The sequence below is a fragment of the Camellia sinensis genome, chromosome 8 (genome assembly GCF_055761805.1).
Source record: "Camellia sinensis isolate YWXY chromosome 8, ASM5576180v1, whole genome shotgun sequence".
In the NCBI taxonomy this organism is placed as follows: domain Eukaryota; kingdom Viridiplantae; phylum Streptophyta; class Magnoliopsida; order Ericales; family Theaceae; genus Camellia; species Camellia sinensis.
In genome coordinates this window covers 129,825,165-129,845,731 of record NC_138968.1, presented here as the reverse complement: position 1 = coordinate 129,845,731, position 20,567 = coordinate 129,825,165, and the positions used below count along the sequence as shown (strand labels likewise).

General features: G+C 30.3%; 1 protein-coding gene across 1 annotated transcript in view; it reads left to right on the top strand.

Annotated features, from left to right (window-relative positions):
- Nucleotides 1–12,672: 12,672 nt before the first annotated feature.
- Nucleotides 12,673–20,567, top strand: part of LOC114258608 (DExH-box ATP-dependent RNA helicase DExH6) — a 31,227-nt gene continuing 23,332 nt past the window's right edge. The window contains exons 1-5 of the mRNA XM_082883463.1: nucleotides 12,673–13,098; nucleotides 14,089–14,179; nucleotides 14,335–14,647; nucleotides 14,812–14,886; nucleotides 17,712–17,756. Of these exons, the coding sequence (XP_082739589.1) occupies nucleotides 12,939–13,098; nucleotides 14,089–14,179; nucleotides 14,335–14,647; nucleotides 14,812–14,886; nucleotides 17,712–17,756 (684 nt within the window). The 5' untranslated portion in view covers nucleotides 12,673–12,938. The remainder of the gene's footprint in view (nucleotides 13,099–14,088; nucleotides 14,180–14,334; nucleotides 14,648–14,811; nucleotides 14,887–17,711; nucleotides 17,757–20,567) is intronic.

Below are 20,567 nucleotides of genomic sequence, written 5' to 3'. Positions count from 1 at the left end.
ATATTGGATGAAGAGTTTTTATGTCTAATTAACATATGCCAATTTGCTATTTCAAAAAAATTTAGCACACCAAATTTTGAAAGTTTGGGTGGAGATGCTCTAATATATCCTTCATATTTGGGTAAATTACCAACAAGTCTTCTCTAAAAGAGATGTGGCTTATTTAGTCCCACAACTTTTTGTTTTTACTCAAAAGTCCTGTAGCGTTTTTCTTCTTCTTTGTCTTTGTCTTTTTTTCTTCTTGATTTTCGGCGATTAGCGACAATGCCTTTCTTATTCTCGTTTTCTTTTTTATATATAGTCATCGATGACCGCCATTGATTGAGATTCATAGGCAACCACCGACTCTCTACTTCATCTCTACCGACAACGAAGAAGATCAGTTTTCGACAAAGAAAATGAGTAAATCTACATCAGATCCGACTAGTTCTAAATCAAAAATAGTTGTCGGAGTACAATCTTCTCTATATTTATCTCTCTCCTTTGATCTCTCAATTTTTTTTATATTTTCTATGCTACACATTTCTCTTTCCTTGTTTTAATGTAAAAAAAATAAATAAATAAATAAAAAATAAAGTTCTAAACAAGTTGTTTCGTGTTTTAGTTACAAGCGATGAAAACTGTAAAATTTTGTAGTTTCAATTTTTTTTGTGCTGAAATGAATCATTGTTTAAAATTGTAAAATTTTACAGTTTTATGACATGTTTTCTAATTTGATTAATAAGGATAAATGCTTAATAGATTTTTACTTTGAAATTCTAACATTTTGCAGTTTCAAAATTTACTTTTCAGTTTGATTAACATTAGAGATTATTTACTTAAACCTTACAAAAATTTAAAAAAAAAACATATGTTTTTTTCTCATTGTTGTTGTTTTATTGTTGTTACTAGGGTATACCCGTGCCTGAAGGCACGGTGACCATTAATTGAATATAAAATTATTGGGTTAAAATGTAATTTATTTAATTTGTTTTTCAAAAAAATTTGAGGTGAAAATATAAATAGATGATCCGTATGGTTTTAAATTTTCAAATAAATTTTATAATTAGATTTTTGAAAAGAGTTTGGTGTATCGTAGTATTTTTGTTTATGTAATCCACTTGCAATTTGTAATAGAAAATAAGCATTTTATTATCCTAGCCAATAACAGTACCCAAATAAATTTCTATATCCACATTTTTTTAGATAGTGAGTTTTGGTTGAACTAAAGAAGAGAAATCTCAAAGCTATAGTTTTGCATAAATTTTAATGTAATGGTTAAAATCTATCAATTCTTATGGTTTGGTGGTCAGTTTATTGTGTAGAAAATTAAATAAATGAAAAATAAATAAATTGTATGCTGCTTGGTGAATAAATCAATTTGAACATAAATTTTCCAAATTTATAGGTAAACGAAATAGTGAAAAGTAAACACATAATTACGTAAAATTCAAGCACAATAAAAGTATAAGATTTTAAACAAACAACAAAATGTAAATCCCACAATACAAAAACATCTATATAAAAATCAGACGAAATACGCCAGCCAATGCTATGCAATAGAAAAAAATAAACAAATTAAACACACTAGCCAATGCTCTGCAATACAAAAAAAAAATGCCAAATAACAAATTAAGCACCCTAGCCAGTGCTCTGCAATACAAAAAAAAATGTCAAATAACAAATTAAGCACACCAACCAATGTTCTGTAATACAAAGAAAATACAACACCCTTCCTAATAAAAAGATAACCAAATAAAAATATGATTAGTTTTGTTTAACCTAATTCAAGATCATATTAGGAAGAAAAAATATCTAACATTTACAAAAACATATATCACCTAGTGTGTTACATTTACAAAAACAAACTCATACCATAAATCAATAATTCAAATGAAAATTATCTAACATACATCTAAACTTAGTTATAAATTTCACATAGATAAAAGGCTTTACAAAACTATTGTAAGTAATAAATTTCACATCGATCGGAAACTTTACAAAATATGGATCGTAACTAGCATATGTACGCTATTCACAAAAGTAAATATGAGATTCAAAATTGTTCTTTCTTAGAAATCCTAGGAGCGCCTCATCACTTTCCAAAAAGTCCTCGTATCAACTTGTATGTATCCCCAGTGAGAAACATGCACGACAATCTATTAATTTATGAAAATAAAAAAGTTAGTATATTAGCAAATAAAAAAGTTATATATCAAAACACTTTCAAATTACCTTGTTACATCCCCATCGAAGCAATCTAGTTGTATTTATATTTTTGAGCTCCATATATTTTTTAACCCAATCCTACAAAAGTCGACACATATAGTAAAATATTTTTAAAATAACAAATTTATCAATAAATAAATTGTACCTTTTGACAAAGTTTTTCTTGGAGTTGATAAAGGTTACAATTATTTTTTAGGAAATGTTAAAGAGAGCTAAAAATACTTTGTTTGAGTGTACAGAAAACAAAGAGCACACAAAAAAAATTGACAACACAGTTTAAATGATCAATGGTCACTTAAACAATATGATTGGCTTTGTTTTACTCGATAAATATTTTTTAAAAGATGTTGAATATATACCATTGGACATGCGTTTTCCTTCTATTTGACAAAAGAAGTTGTCTTTTCTTTTCCTTTAGACATTGCCTTGGCCTTTTCCTTTTCCTTTGCCTACCAAAAATAAATAAAATTTATTCAGAATACGAAAAAGAACATGTATTTATAGAATTTATTAAGATTACGAAAGAAGAACATTTTGAACTTGATATTTATACTTACCTTAGAATTGCGGATAATATTAAGATTGCACTAATCACGAGTAACAACACCAATATTCCTAGTCTCATGGAGCAATGAGTTTGCATGAGTAGGCCTACAAATATTTGTTGTGTAGAAAATAAAATTTGTTAAATAAAATCTTAACAATAAGAATATGTATTTGTATAATTAAATACAATGTTTTACCAATTCCTTTGTGAAGCTGAAGATGTGCTTGGCGAAAGTAGATGTGTAAACATTACTCCTTTCTGAGCCGGTGGAGTATTAGTTGTGCTTGGTGGAATCAATTCTCTCGATCTTTCTCGTTCACGTCGCGAACATTGTCCCAATTGATATGAAGAACTTGCCTTATCATTTCTTTCGCGTTCTCGCCGTGCACGTTGAGCCAATGCAGCTTTCGATATAACATTATTGTTATGTGCCTAAAACATGAAGATTAATTTCATAAGATGCCTAAATTTTATCGTCTACTGTTTTATACTTTTCTCTTCATTTTTCATTTCTATTAATTTACTTTATCTTAATTCCCTTTCCTTCTGATATTTTGTAAAAAAATTGAAAACTTTTTCATTCTGTATCCCTCCTCCCCTCATTCCTTTTTTGTTATATTCCTTTATTCTCTTGTCAATAGCAAAAAGCCAAAAAAGAATAATAATAATTTAAAACAAATATATTGTTTTTTGTACAAATCTTATTTTAGTATGCTTAAAAAAAAACATTTCACAAATTTATATGAAACTGTTTACTATAAGAACAGTATATGTCACTATGCAAGTAGTATGTCAATTTTACATTTACAAATAAATAAATAATCAAGGTTCATGGTCCAAAATAAATATTTCAAAAAAAGAACTTTAAGTGGGAATGTTGAAGAGCCATACTGCTGAACATGCATTTTCCTTTCCCTTGCCCGAAACGGTGGTCTTTTCGTTTTTCTTCAACAATGCCTTGGCAATTTCCTTTTCTTTTGCCTACAAAAAAAAAAAAAAAAAAAAAAATTAAAGAATAAAGAAAAAATCTATATATGTAGAAAGTTTTTAAAAAATCTATAAATAAGAATATACGGTGTATACAGTGTTTTGAATGAAAAAAAATCTATATAATTAAATTGGGCGTACCTCTCGAACACGGATGACATTAAGGTCACGCTCATCACGGATAACAACATTAACATTTCTTCCTTGAAGAAATTGGACCTAAAAATACAAAAGAATTAGAGGTAAAAAAAATAAAAAAATTATACATGTAAGAAAATGAGTAAAAGGAATCAATATTACAATTCGACGTAGGTCTCCATCCATCTGTAAATTATAAGAAAAGAGAATTTTGTTATAAGGAATTAGATAAAAAAAAAGGAAAATTTACCCATAAATCCTAGTTTCTGAAAAGTTGAACCATTTAGTCCCAAAAGTTTTCTTATGCTCCATTTAGTCCCATTTACACATCAATCTAATGTTTGAAACATTAATCTGATGTTCGAAATCTAATGTTCGAAACATTAATCTGATGTTCGAAATTTAATGCTCGAAACATTAATCTGATGTTTGAAACATTGTAATGGGACCTTTCAGTCTATAAGAAAACTTTTAGGACTAAACAGTGTATAAGTTCTTAATTTGGGATTTATTGGTGCATCTCCCTAAAAAAAATTATGAAAAGAAAAGAAAATTGACTTTTGCTTATAAGAAAAATGTTTCTTTTTTTTCAAATAAATAAAAAAGAAAACAACTTACGTAACCAAAAATAGTAATGTTGTCCATAATTAGCGGTTGAAGGTCAATGGTGTCTTAACCTGAAAGTGCCTGGTTATGTAAATTTGACAAAGATAACTGTACGAAGGCAAAATGAGGTTTAATAATTGCCATAAAGAAAAATTAACCGCTACAAAATTAACAGCCTCCTAACATATTTTAGTTAACAACCTAATTTAAGAAGTTCGTTTGTGCATGAATATCACAGATGGAGAAAAAGGATAGAAGAAAAATTAAATACTCTCATAGAAATCTTCATAATTTTTCTCTATTGACCAAAATGTAGAACTATAGCAATACATGATTTTGTGGTTGATTCTATATAGCAACTTTGCACTGACAAAGGTTAATTGTTATGGATTGTGTTGCCCATTTTTCCTACTAACAACTAAGTAAATTATAAAAAAAATATGAATTATACTAATGAATAAAATTTTAGCAAAACTTAATTACAGAAATTTAATTACTAAATTTGTATTTTAAAATGTAAAAAAAAATAAGTAAAAAACTGCAATAAAAATTTATAAAAGGGCTCACCACACTGTAACTGAAAAATTACAAATACCTTTTGTATGATCTGTATAATTGCAAATGCCTTTTTCAAAAAAGTATACTACACAGTAGCTTATTTACTCCAAGGAGTAATACTCTCATAAAAATCATTAAAAAGTTAGTAAAACAAATTTTTAAAATAAGTTTAAGTTTTTTCAAAAGTCCTGATAAACATCTAAAAAGTATTTTTTTTGTTTGAAAAATTCCATAAATAAAATTGAAACAGCAAAATAAACTGGACTCTTTTTAAAGAGAGAGAAGCCTAAACATTTTAAAATAGCAGTTTAATAAAAAACCAAATTAAAAACAATTCACTAAAAGCAAAAAAAATAAGGGTCATCAAATAAAAAGGATTAACTTTTTAATATTCCCTTTTCCTTTCAATCAACAAATTCCCTTCAAATCCTAAATCCAAATACAGCCTAAGAGAGATGAAAAAAAAAAAAAAAAAAAAAAAGACCTATCATATTACAAAATTAAACTGTAACAAAATCTTTGTAAAAAAAAAAAAAAAGAATAGTTGTTCAGGCCCAAAAGTTTGACTTATTTTATAGGTCTATTGATATGTTTAGAAGAGGACTGGTTGATAATTAAATATTATCTAATTATCAACCAATCATCTTCTTAACACATCACTGGGTCTATAAAATGGGTATAAAAAATGAACTTGTATAAGTATTCACATAATTCATCATACATTCCAAAAAAAAAAGTATTCTCTAGAAATTGAACAACTATATACCAAGATACATAACTATACCAAACATTAAAAGCTTAATGTGTAATCTAATTATTGAAATGGGTTTGAAATGGTTTCAACTTTGAATCTATATCCAACGGTAAAGATAAAAGAGACAAAATCTCAAATTAATCTCAACCATTCAATCTCATGGACACTTAGGATAGATGTCCCATCTGGGAAAAAAAACAGAGCTCCCTTGTTATATAGATTGGCACAGGTTTTGTTAGACATGGCTTTCTTAGACATGACTTCTCAATATATATATATACATACTGGAATCATACGTAAAGAGAGGGCTTGGGGTTTGAAAAATACGAAATGTGGTTTAGATTTCCATACTTACCACATCTGTAAAATTAATTTAACTCCTAATAAAATTAATAAAATTCAAACTAATAATAGATTAATTTAACTCCTAATAGATTAATTTTACAAACTAATAAAATTCAAATGTTATCGAATGTTACAAACTAATAAATTCGAACGTTATCAAAATGCTATACAAACTAATAAACATGTGTTTTATGCAATAAATAAAACTCAAACTAAGGCCTTGTTTGATTAATAGGTTAATAAAATAGTACCACTAATACTACCAATCAAACATGCCCCAAGTGTCATTCAAGGAGAAAAGAAAAGAAAAAGAAAAAAAAAACAAAGATTAATTTAACTCATATCCATATTGGTTAAATTTGAAACATTAGATAAAAAGTCAAAAACTAATACAAAAAATAAACCGATTCAACACAAAAAACATGCCCTAAGAGGCAAAGGAAGGTATGTTTATTTTCTTCTTCCAATTTTTCATTCTGTTTATTAAAAAAAACAAAAATCGCCCTTTGTTTGGTTTCCTAGAAAGCAGAAACCCACTTCAATTTGTTAAGCAATTGGCACAGATTTTGTTAGACATGGCTTTCTTAGACATGGCTTCTCAATATATATATATATATATATACATACTGGAATCATACATAAAGAGGGGGTTTGGGATTTGGAATCATATATACATACATATTAGAATCATATGTATAGATATATATACATTCATAATCATATATAAAAAGAAAAGATTATTTACCTTGTTTGGATATGAAAGGTCTTAAGGAAGTCCAAAATGCTTCAGACTCAATGCTTCAAACCTGTTGTCAATATTATTGAAACAAAAGATTATTGAAGATTATTAAAGATATCCAATTCATTAATATTTTGAAAGATTATTAAAACAAAAGATATCCAAAGTTCAGATTTCCATTTGGCCAATTGTTAGCTACTAATTAATGCTTGGTTGGTTGTGTATGAATGACATTTAATAAATCGTAGAGGTTATTTGTAAATCAAATTTGAATGTTATGAAAATGCTATACAAACTAATAAATGGGTAGTACCTTTGATTAATAAAATAGTGTCACTATTACTACTAATCAAACATGCCCTAAGTGTCATTCAAGGAGAAAAGAAAAAACAAAAAAAAAAAAGATTAATTTAACTCCTATCTATTTTGGTTAAATTTGTTTGCGAATAGGAAAATTAGCTAAAAAGCCAAAAACTAACACATAAAATCAACTCATTCTCTCTATTTAAAAAGCCACAAAAAATAAAATTAAATTATGGACTTGTATCACATACATACATACATAAAATACAATTATACACTTGTATCCAATCAAAACTCAGTTTTCCATTTTCCCCATTATTTGTAAATCAAATTCAAATGTTATCAAAATGCTATACAAACTAATAAATAGGTGTTTTATGTCCATGCCTGAATGTACTATCTAATAAAATTCTTATATTACAATCTATGTGTTGCAAAAATGTTAACGACCATAAAAATGTTTTATGAAAAGTGTCTCAAAGTTGTGATCAAACAATCAAAAATGTTTAGGATCAATCAATCAACCAACAAAGGCTAGATGATTTTTTGTAAAACTTTTAAGAGAAATTATGTATTATGTAGCATACCCAAACAAATATAGCCCTGAATAGTATATCAAAAAAACAATAGGAAGACCACTATATCAAAAGTTACATTGATCACAAATTGTTCTAGGACCATCTCAGATGAAACAAACAAATTTAGATGAGTAAACTAAACCAAGCCTGACGTCCCATCAAATGGGATCGATTGCATAAATAAAAATGTACACAATAAAATAATCAATTTCAAATTAGTTTAATAAAAATTAAAATTAAAATTAAAAAAGCCATTGCCTATTTTGAAGAGTGATTGTGGTCAGCCACCATGACAAAATAAGAAGCCACTTACACACAAATGCAAAAAATATATTCTTGAAGCCCCAAACACATTTCTCATGTCATGGCATTTTTTGATGCCCAAAATATTAGAGTGATTTCATGTGGACAATGACACTTTTTACCAAGAAAGGTAATATATCTTGTATATAAGAATAGCACTATCACATTCTCTCTTCTTCTTTTTTCATCTTGTCGCACTCAAATGCCTCTCCAACTCACAGAAAATAATGCAGTGGAATGGAATACATCTATTGATCCTCCATAGCAAATTTTGTTTCATAAAGTCAAAAAGCCAACAAATAATTTCATAAAAATAGTACCACTTTGATTAACAGGTTAATAAAATAGTACCATTAATACTATTAATCAAACATGCCCTAAGTGTCCTTGAAGGAGAAAAGGAAAAAATAATAATAATAATTTAACTCCTAATAAAATTAATAAAATTCAAACTAAAAATAGATTAATTTAACTCCTAATAGATTAATTTTACAAACTAATAAAATTCAAATGTTATCAAAATGCTATACAAACTAATAAATTCGAATGTTACCAAAATGCTATACAAACTAATAAACAGGTGTTTTATGCAATAAATAAAACTCAAACTAAGACCTTATTTGATTAACAGGTTAATAAAATAGTACCACTAATACTGCTAATCAAACATACCCCAAGTGTCATTCAAGGAGAAAAGAAAAAAAAAAACAAAGAATAATTTAACTCCTATCTATATTGGTTAAATTTGAAACATTAGATAAAAAGTAAAAAACTAATACAAAAAATAAGCCCATTCAACACAAAAAACATGCCCTAGGAGGCAGAGGAAGGTATGTTTATTTTCTTCTTCCAATTTTCCATTTTTTTTTATTTAGAAAAAAAAAAGCCCTTTGTTTGGTTGCCTAGAAAACAGAAATTAATATTAATATTCTTCCAATTTTCCATTGGCACAGGTTTTGTTAGACATGACTTTCTTAGACATGACTTCTCAATATTATATATACATACTGGAATCATACATAAATAGGGGGTTTGGGGTTTGGAATCATACATATATATATATATATATATACACGTCCATAATCATATATAAAAATAAAAATAAAAATAAAAATAAAAGATTAATTTAACTCCTATCTATATTGGTTAAATTTGAAACATTGGCTAAAACGTCAAAAATTAATACAAAACACCAACCCATTTTTTTCTCAACCCACAAAAAATAAATCCATCCAACACAAAAAATGTATGTTTCTTTTCTTCTTCCAATTTCCATTTTTTTTTTAAAAAAAAACACCCTCTGTTTCGTTATGTAAAATTAGAATTCTCTACTCATAAAGACCCACTTAAGTCTTCGTTCCAATGATTTTATCGATCAAAAGCTTTTCAAAACCATAGAAAATCAACACCCATTTCCCATTAAAGAATCAAACCCATTGGATGATGTTTCCACAATAGATGTTTATCTGCCACTATAGATGTGGCAGATACATAAATAATTTCTATGTATAAACATCAGATGTAGATGTTTATCCACACCCCTAGGACTATAGATGTTGGAAAAATAATTTTATAAACATTAAATATAATTTCCCACAATTGGATGTGGCAGATACATAAAACCATGTGAGATATCAAACATTTCAAATTAATTTTATAAATGCATATCAGATTGGGATCAAAATGCATATAAATAAGGCAAAACTCAATGGATACAAATGAAAGCACAATCAAAGAATTGGATTAAATCACAGTACACAGCAAAGGTCCAATAATTCAAACCTTGGGGACATAATTCATCTCCAGAACATTCCTTCCCTAAGTGAAAGAATTGGATTAAATTTAGATTCAATTCTCTCTCAAACTATCAAATGTATATGGTATTACACATACATATCAAACACATGAATTGAACTGAATAAACAATAGGATACCTTGAGTTCGGCCTAAAGTTCTTCACGTTCATGACCTGTAGCAATTGGCATAACATCTGCAACTGTCTTCTTCCCCTTCAGAATAATATCTGCCATCCATCAACAACTAAATGATATTTCGAATCCTTCCTCCTCTTTTTTCATCAAATTCAATTGAAATCTTGGTTAAAAACTTAATTTGATAGGAGTACTCCAATCCTTACTATTTTTTTTCAGCAAATCTTTTTGAAAAATTCCAAACTCCAATCCTTAATTTGATGGGAGTACTCCAATTATATTAAATTTACTGTGATATTAATTATAATATTAGTTTGATTATGTATGTCTTATGTAACATTTGATTATGACTCGATTTTTTTTTACGTACAACATTAAAAGAATTCAATTATGACATTTATAATGATTAATTTTATAAATATCATAATTTACATATAGTACATATATTTAAAAAATGGGAGAATTACTTAACAGTGAAACAGAAAAAAAAAAATACAAACATATGAGATATAAGTGATTCTGTTATAGGGATGCAAGTCTCATTTGTGTATTTTTTTTCCCCTATTACACAATTAAGAAATTAAAAAAATAAATAAAAAAACACTTCAACACATATTTTCAAAAAAGTAAAACAAAACAAAATAAATAAAACACTCAATCAGTGAGCCAAACAGTGTCTCATTCCTACCCTAAAACCCATCCCTCAATTACAGGGTTTCTGCCAAAATCTAATCCTTTTCTCTGTTCAGTACGTGCATCATCTCCGTCACCCTCCTTACTGTCTCAATGACTACTATCATAATAGGGGACCTGGGGAGCATGTTGTGCCATGTGAGATTCACTGAGACTTATAGGTATATTTTGATGGTTTGAATCAAATATAATGGCCTTGTTTGGTTTAATCAGAACCATGTTCAACATCAAACATTTCAAACATATGAAACATATCAAACCCATTACATACATTTTTATCTATATATATCAAACATTGTTTAATCAGATTAAATATTTCAAACATATCAAACCCACCATATCAAACATTTCAAACATATCAAACCCATATCAAACATTTCAAACCCATTACATATAATACACACAAATACATACATGTTCAACATCAAACATTTCAAACATATGAAACATATCAAACCCATTGCATACAAATTGTTTAATCAGATGACATATATCAGATTACAAACAAATTGTTTAATCAGATTACAAACTCATTACATACAAATTGTTTAATCAGATTACAAACCCATTAATCAGATTACATATCATCAAACCCATTAAATATATCAAACATTGTTTAATCAGATTAACCATATATCAAACACTGTTTAATCAGATTAAACATTTCAAACCCATTACATATATGATATATATAATACACACAAATACATACATGTTCAATATAAATCATCAAACCCATTTCAAACCCATTTCATAAATCAAACCCATTTCATAAATCAAAATTATGTTCAACATCAAGCATTTCAAATTAATCATATCAGATTAACCATATCAAACATTTCAAACCCAAACATTTTAGATTAACCATGTTCAACATTTCAAACTATGTATATATATGTATACATATATATACATCCAAAATGCAAATTATATATATTATACACACAAATACATACATATTGGCTTGAGAGAGAGAGAGAGAGGGGGGGTAACCGGGGACAGTGACGGTGATGCTCTGGCCGGGGACAGACTTCGGTCCGGTTCCGGCAGTGACGAACCCCTGTTGACGGTAGAGAGAAGATGAAGACAGGAAAGCACGGCAAGGGTTGGGTTGGGTTTCGACAGGGAAGCACGAGAATGGCTCCAATGGAGGTAGAGAGAGAGAAAGAGTGTTCAAAATTTGAAAACACAAAGAGAGGAGAGGCGTATCTGTGTGAGAGAGAGAGGGTGTGTGTTGAGAGAGTGTGTGTTGAGGGAGATGTTTTTGACCCTCAGATTAAATGAATCTAATGGTCAAAATTTAGACAAAGGGACAAATGTCCCATCTGATTTGAAAAACAGAGCTCCCTTATTATATAGATGTTTTTTCTTCTTCTTTTAGTTTACCAATATTTAACACATTTTGCTATATTTTTTGCTTTAATTTCTCTATTTATTTTTTTCCCGATAATATTCTGGGCATTTCGACGATATTTTTAACATTCAACAAACGTTTCTAACATTTCGGCGACTTCTAATAATGTTCAGAACATTCTAGCGATACTCTAGCGAACTTTAGGCGATGCTCTGACGATTTTCAGGTGATGTTAAATATTCTGGCGAGTTTTTTGACGACCGTCTGAAGTAAGTTCGATGGTGGTGGGATGTAGCAGAGTCTATAAATAAATAAATAAAAAGATTTGTTGGTAACAATTAAAAATATGTAAAATTAATTGGTGTAAGTATTTTGTATTATGATTAAATAAGTTTTCAATTTTGTGTATAGGACTTACAGGTAAGTTTTCCTTATATTTTGCCTTTTGATGAAGTGAAAGAGAGAGAATAAAGAGATAAATAGAGAAAGATAAAAAATTGAGAAGTATGGTCTATTTTATATCATTAAAGATGGATTAAAAGTATCGAATTAGAGTTCTCAAATATTTTTTAAGAATAAATTACCATTTTAAATTTATAATCCCCATCTGGAAAAATAAAAATAAAATAAAATAAAATAAAAAATTGAATGTAGTAAGGAGGGGGTTGTATATAGTTGAATTCGTGGGGATAAATAGAAGCTACGGCATGGACAATTGAAGGGGCAAAACAAGGCAAGAATCATTTTTTCAGAACAGAAAAAATATCCCAAATCTTACTTAAATCCTGCAGTATCTCCAAACCCTTCATTTTCCTTCCAGCTGCAGAACAGCAGCAGCAGCAGCAGATTCAGAGAGAATATATAACCCAAAAAAAGAAAAGAAAAGAAGCGAAGATGATGAAATTACAAGTCGCACCATCTTCATATTCACAGAAGAAGAAGAAACAAAAGAGCGGAGGCGGCCAACAACAAGAACAAAACCCTAATGTTGCTGAATCCACTCGCATTCGTATATCCCAAATCATCGACCAGTTTCTTTCTACAAATGATGATAGTAAGCCCAAGTTCGCTCAATCAATCACAACCAAACCCAAACCCAAATTCCAATTTCAATTTTTTTTTTTTTTTTTTTTTTTTTGGGTCCTTAGCAGTTCAATAGTGTATTTTCTTGATGTTTTCTTTTTTCCTTTCTACTTATTTTATTTTTCTTTGCATTTATTTGTGTGATTTTGGAAATTTGGCACATGGGTTTTTCGTTGTTTATTGAAACTGTGTTTACATTCAGATTCTGCTTCTTTTCTGTAATTCTCTGCCCATTCATTAGGTATCGTTTTGGTTTTATCGTCTCTTAACAATACCCATTATCCAGATTGATAATGTTGGTCTTTTTCCGATTCTGGAGAGGGTCTCTACGCATTGGGCCATCTCCTGCCCTTACTTATATTTGTAGTACTCCAATGGCCAAACTCAAAGTTGAGTATAAATTTCAGTAGAAGTATGATAATTGGCACAATTGTAAATTTACAAGCTATTATATCACCCCAAATTGGGTAGTTCTATTTGCACAGCAAACTTTATCTTAGTACACACCATTTGTGTTGATATAAACTTCCGAACAAAAGTAAAATGTTCAAATTCCCATTCAATAGTAGATACGTGAACATTTGTATTTTGTTTGGAAGTTGATATCCGAACAACACAACTGGTGTGTAGTGAGACAAAGTGTGGTGTGCAAACAGAATCACCCCCAAATTGTATTTAGAAATTTGAGTAAAAAAACGGTGTCTCTCTTGATTGGGGTCAAAATTTGAGTAAGACTAAATTTGGTATGAGTTTGAGTAAAGGAGTGGAGAGAGATTTTGAGCATTTTTACTCAAATTCAAATTTGATATGGTTAAAGGGTAAGGATTGGAGATGCCCTTATATGCTCTATGTAGTTTGTAAGATTCATGTGTTCATTGGTAGTTCCCTTTTGGCGCCTTTAGTTTATAAATTCTTGCTTATTTTGGAAAAAGTGATTTTGATAATTTTGTAATTGATGCAGTGTATGCTTTCGAACCCAACCTTACAAATGCTGAACGTGCTGTGGTGCATGAATTATGTAGGAAGCTGGGTCTGAAGTCCAGAAGTAAAGGGTGAGTATAGATATGGTAACATTAGAATTTTCTATATTATTGATTCATAATAATGTAGGCTAGTTTTTCAGCATCCTCTTTTAATTTTCTAGGCGTGCTGGTCATAATATGTTTGCTGTTTACTATATAGTTCTTATGGACTTGAGCTTGTGTAGGAATGGGAATAAACGGCATGTTTGTGTGCACAAAATTAAAAAGAATGGCTTCACCAAGGATGGGAAGGAAAATTGCAGTTCTTTTACATTTTCGGAAGATGCAAAAGAGGTTTTACAGGACTTATTTACTCAATATCCTCCTGATGATCGAGATTTGGGTGAGGAAACTATTGGGAAACATGGTGGAAAAACTGAAAAAATACGAGAAAAAAGAGATGATATTTTTTGCAAACCCTCTATGAACAAGGCCGAAATCGGGAGAAAGGTGGAATCATTTGCTTCTAAGTTAGAAAAATCCCAAGAGTTAAGACAGGTCCTGCTGACTAACCATACTGATTTTTTGAGTTCTATGTTTATTCACATGGTTGGATATACTTTTAAAATGTTATTCTTCTATTGGAGTTAGATTGGGTGGAACTTACAATATTCTTTTAATAATTTGAGAATGATGGTTTCTTGTGATTTTATCCTTGACAGATTACTGAAGGGAGAGCTAAGCTCCCAATTGCATCGTTCAGGGATGTGATTATGTCAACAATAGAATCTAATCAGGTTTTATATGTTCCTTTTGCTTAGTGGTGTTCATTTGTTCTTTGTTTCTTTTCTTCTTTTATTTGTTTGTTTTCATTTTTTATTTTATTTTATTATTATTTTTTGGGGGGAAGGGATGTTTGTTCTTACAGAATTTATCAAGCTATATTCACAGAATCTTCTAAGAAAATAACCATAAGCCTGAAAAAAGCATGTTTCTTTCTTAAAAGAAAATATCAAATAAATAGACCTCCCTTAAGGTCGTAGTGTTGCCATAGCAAAGGGTTTAATGATGTTAATCATGATTTTTTATTTTGGGTTATTTACGTGGACCCTCCCATAAGGTTTTTGACAATTACAAGGACTTCCCCTGTTTTTTTTGAAATTACATTGCCCTTCCTTACTTTACCTGACAATATACATAGAACCCCCCCCCCCCCCCCCCAAAAAAAAAAAAAAAAAAAAAAAAATCCAAAGTTAACATGGCATCAATGGCTAAGATGGAAAAGTATGATGTCATCACTTAAAAATTTTAAAATGGCAATTATGCCCATGTTCAAGTCAAAATATGTTGGAAGAACTCACACTAGTCAAATATAATTTACTTATTGGAGCATAACATTGCAACACTGAATCCTTACCCTGCCCCAGCATAATCAGATGTAGTAATCCTTTTTCATTCATAGCTACGATCACTCATGGTCTCGGGCGACCACCGCAACCTCTTCTTCCTCTCTTATTCCTCATTTTTTTTTCTATAAAACAATCGGCACGCCATTCTTCTCCACCTCTCTCAATCCCTTCCACCACTCCTAACTGCCTCCTTATGCCCCCGTTCCTTTCCTCCAACCCCGACTTCCTTCTGCATCACGTATGCCCCTTCCACCACCCTGCTAGCCTCCTCCAACCCACATTTCCCTACTCTGGTACAACTGATCATTTCATGGGGATGTGATGAGCAATTAGCCTCGGCTTTGATGACGACCCCAACAGTAGTTTGTCGACCAATGCAGATGGGGCGATAGTCCGTGGTGACTCCAGGAATTTTTTTCAAGGTGTTCACAGTTGGTACTCCAGGAATTTTTTTCAAAATAGACATTCAAAAATTTAATTTTTTTAGACTTTCCAAATCACACAAATAAAATAAAATTATAAATATATGGATATCGATGTTTCAAAAAATGAAATGTAGATACAAAAATTTACATAAATATATTTTGTTTTTATCACTAGCATGATAAAAATAAAAAATAAAAAAAAAATTGAAGAAAGCTCCTTTAATTCAAATTGACATAAACTATAAAACTACTGATCATCATTAACATTCAAGTGGTACATTTGTTGAGAATTGCAAAATCACACAATTTTGTCAAATAAGTACTTTGCATAGGCTGAGGAAGCAAAACATATTGTGTGTTTACTTCACAAAGCATATATATTGATTAAAGGATTATGGGATGGGTTGGCTGTACAAGAAAGTGGGCTGTAGTGGGTGTTCAAGAAAAAAGGTTAGGGTGTTCAACATAAAAGCTTTGGGTTGAATTACATATATATATAAATAAATAAATAATTTCAGGGTGTTCAATTGAACACCCACCCTTACATGTAGAGTCACCCCTAGTGATAGTGATGCGTGTTGGTTTCGGTTTCGCATTGAAGGGATGAATTGTGAAAGACATGCTGGAGGAACATTGAAAATGTAGTTGATGAGTGCTATTATCGTCTTTCTTTCCCCTTCATTTGATTTGTATTCCTTTTTTTTATTTTTTATTTTGAAGTTTCAATCCATTTTCTCTCTCCAAAACTTTCAACTTCTCTCTCTAAAGTTAAACCCATCTGAAGCAACTATACTAACCCATATCTGCGACCTATGTATGCAACAGTGCAAAAAAAGAAGAAGAAAAGAATTCAATCTTGCAAGGTTTATGATGAAATGACTGAGAGACTTGCATATGCTTCATGATCAATAAAGTGAACCCAGAACACACAAATTAAGCTGGGTTTAATTTACAGAGAGAAAATCAAATGAGTTTAATTCATAAAGAGAGTATGGGAAAGATAAATCTATATATATATCATTGTTGCTTTGAATTGCTCCTAGAAAACCCACATTATTTGTTGTTGAAATTGGATTTAGTTTTTAGAGAGAGAAGTCAACTAGGTTTAATTTCAAGAGAAAATATGAGAAAGTCTGTATATAAGTATAGACAAAGAAATAATTTATAACGGGAAAAATAGATGAAAAAGAAGGTGATAATATACTGTGGAGGTGTTGGTGCTCTGGGTGGGAGACCATAGCTGGGGAAGAGGGATGTTTGCTCGTGGTGGTGAAGAATATGGTTGGGGAGTTATTTTTTGTGGTAAGATCGAATATTTTAACACTTGTGTTTTCTAAAATGAAGGGTATTTGACACTGCTAGCATGACAACTCTGACAGGGGAGGTTAGTGTTATTTTAGAAACCTCAAGGAGGTCTCTGTAATTGCCAGAAAATTCAGGAAGGGTCCGTGTAATTAACCCTTTTGTTTTTTGACCCAAAAAAGGAGGATTGAGGTCTGGTGTCTTAATTAATTAATTATTTATTTAAAAAAAGGGTATTGTATAGTAGTCTCTATGGAGCTGGGACAAGGCTTTCTTTGAGACTGAGGTGGCGAACATGGTTGCCACCTGCTAATGATTTTTAATTTACAATGTATATTGCTGCTTGCTAATTTAACAAGATATCTGGTGATATTAGACCTTTTTTTTTGGTACCTATCATGTGGATGCCTTTGACCTGTGATTTTTATCCATCTGTTTTCTATCACTTCTTATGGACTTACTATGTGTTGAAAATACTGGAACCAGGTAGTGCTTATATCTGGCGAGACTGGATGTGGAAAGACAACACAGGTTAACATTTCTCTCTCTCTCTTGATAAGCAACAAATTTTTTATTAATGAGAAAGAAGAACCACAAAGAGTACAATGTAGAACACATAGTCCACCAATAAAAGAAAAATAAAAAGCAAAATTGCATGTCACCCACCACTCTCCATCCTTTACTAATAGAAAACAACAGTATCCCCTTAAAAGGGATAAAATGCCAAAACCCAAAAAGATGTCCAGTAACAAATTTTATCCCACAAACCCCCTTTATCTTCTATGTTATCCTAAAAAATCATTGCATTTTTTTCTAATTATAGAACCCAAAGCACCACAAAAACTACGGCCTTGTTTGGTTTGTTTCTCAGAAAAATTTTTGGGAAAAATTATCTACAAACAAATTTTCAAGAGTAATAATAAATTTTTCCAAAAAAAATTTTAAAATTTTGTTTGGTTGCCTACTTTCCAAAATCACACTCTCTCTCTCATACACATCAAATCAATCACTTTTTTTAAAACTCTCTTCCCAAAACAAATTTCCAAAACTATTTCTGAAAAAAGGTGAACCAAATAAGTTTTCGTTCTTTTTATCTCAAAAACTACTCTACAAACACAAACCAAACACACCCTACACATCCATGAAGATCATGTGCCTTCCTATTAAAGCCACATCCCAAAAATCAATGAGAAGCATTCAACATTACTTGACAAAAAGATATTGTTCTTAGTTATCTTCACAGCCAGTGTAAACGTATTACGACTGTGCATGGCAATTTTATTTTCTCTCTTCTATATGATGCTTTAATTTCGACTGGTAGAATGGAAATAAGATTACACCATGCAGTTAGAAGGTTTCCTGAAAGGATCTAATTAGTTTATATTGGGGTTTTTTTTACCACAATTAATTTTATTGTATCAAATTACGTAGAATGGCAGCCCAATTCTTTTAAAAGATTACGAACTCTTCAATGCCGGAGATTTAAAGTTTCACTCTGAATTAAGTGTCATCAAATAGGTTACCAACTTAGAGATGAAAAATAACTGGTTTTGGTCAATGAAGTTCTGGTAACACTCATTTTTAGCGCTGAACTTCCAAACCTGAACCTTGGTTTGTGGTAGTTAGTTGGGTGGGCTTAAAAGACAAGGATTACTTACTACCTAAAAATTATTTGTCCTTAAAGAAAATACAGTTGTTGGACTTGTTGCTAACCAAATCTCCATCTTGCAATGGGCATTATTGAAATAAATTAGTTCGGTAGGGTGTTAAGATGCTATTAGTTAAATCTGATGGCCATTATAATGTGGTCAGGATAATTTTCAAGGGGAATAGTATACTCTTTTGCACTAAGAAAATTGCTAATGGGATTAAATATTAGAGAAACCTTAGTTGTAAGCTTGACTGTAAGGCTTTGATTGACAGGAAATACACTAGCTGAGGATCTTTGGCCAGCTGTCAAGTTTTGTTTATCGCATGACAATTATCTAGTTACTCCTTGATTATATATTGCATCTTAGGGCTACCCCTTTGCCTCATTCAATCTCTCTAAAGCCAATCCCTGTGCTACTGTTCAGTTTCTGTTTTCCCTTGTTTGTTTTGTCCAGTTTTGGGCTTCATGATCTGTTTCAATAAAAAGTTTTTTTTTGGACAAACTGACTATGTTTTTTAGAGTCGAAAATTACATTTGGAAGCCTGCCATATCTGGAATGAGTTGGTTTAGTGTCCTGTGTCCCTAATGTGATCCAAATCTTCCAAGTTCTAAAATTTAAAATTAAGACATGTCTGCTTTTGCTGAATCTGATGCATTTTTGTGCCCGACAAGTCTAACACAGTCATGGACCCTTATGGACCTGTCCTGTGCTTTCTGGTCGGCAGGTTAGAAACCCTCAACAAGAACTTTCTGTGGAGGGTTCCTTTTTGTTTTATTTAAAAAGCAGAGCCAATTTTTATTTTTTAATTTTATCCTTTTGGGTAATGCCTATTGCTCATGAATCTCCCTTTGGAAGTTTTTTTTTTTTTTTTTCACAATCTGATGTTGTTATTTGGTATTTGCCATCTAACTGTCTTTGCTTCTACAAATGGTTTTTACTATTCTTACTCCTGCATTTAATGTTTTTTACCATTTTTAATCCTGCATGTAATTCTTAGAATTTAATGTGTACTAATTGAGCACTTTATATATATATATAATTCTTAGAATGAAGTTTTTCTTCTTGTGCTGCTTTGTTTGGTTCCATTTTACTATCCATTACCCGTACTGGTTCAAGAAAAAAATTTAGTGCAATGATCTATTGCCTTTTGGCTAGGTAGTGTACAAACCATGGGCACTTCATCCTTTTTTCTCTCTTTCCCTCTCTTAATTAAAATTTGTGTTTCCCCCCTTTATCTACTAGATATACCCATTAGCTTTCATACTCCTATCTGAAGTTCTTGTGCAGAGAGTGTGGGGGGGGGGGGGGGGGGAAGTGAGGTCAAGCCAATATTATACACTATGTTTGGTTTGAGTTTTCTGGATTAAGTTTTTTGAAAACTGAGTTTTTTGATTTTCGTGTTTTTTTGTTTTTATTGAATATTTTTAAATTTTTAAACATTTTTTTTACTTTTTTAGATGCACCTTACTTAGATGTGTCTAAAAAGTAAAAAAATTGTGAAAAAATATTTTAAAAAATTAAGAAATACATAAAAATACAGAAAATGTACTAAATATTTTAGTGAATTTTTAAAAGATTTTTTTTACAATTTTTTTACTTTTTAGGTGTATTTATGTTAGGTGTGTCTAAAAAGTAAAAAATTTGCATAAAATATTTAAAAAATTCAGTAAAAACAACAAAACACGTAAAA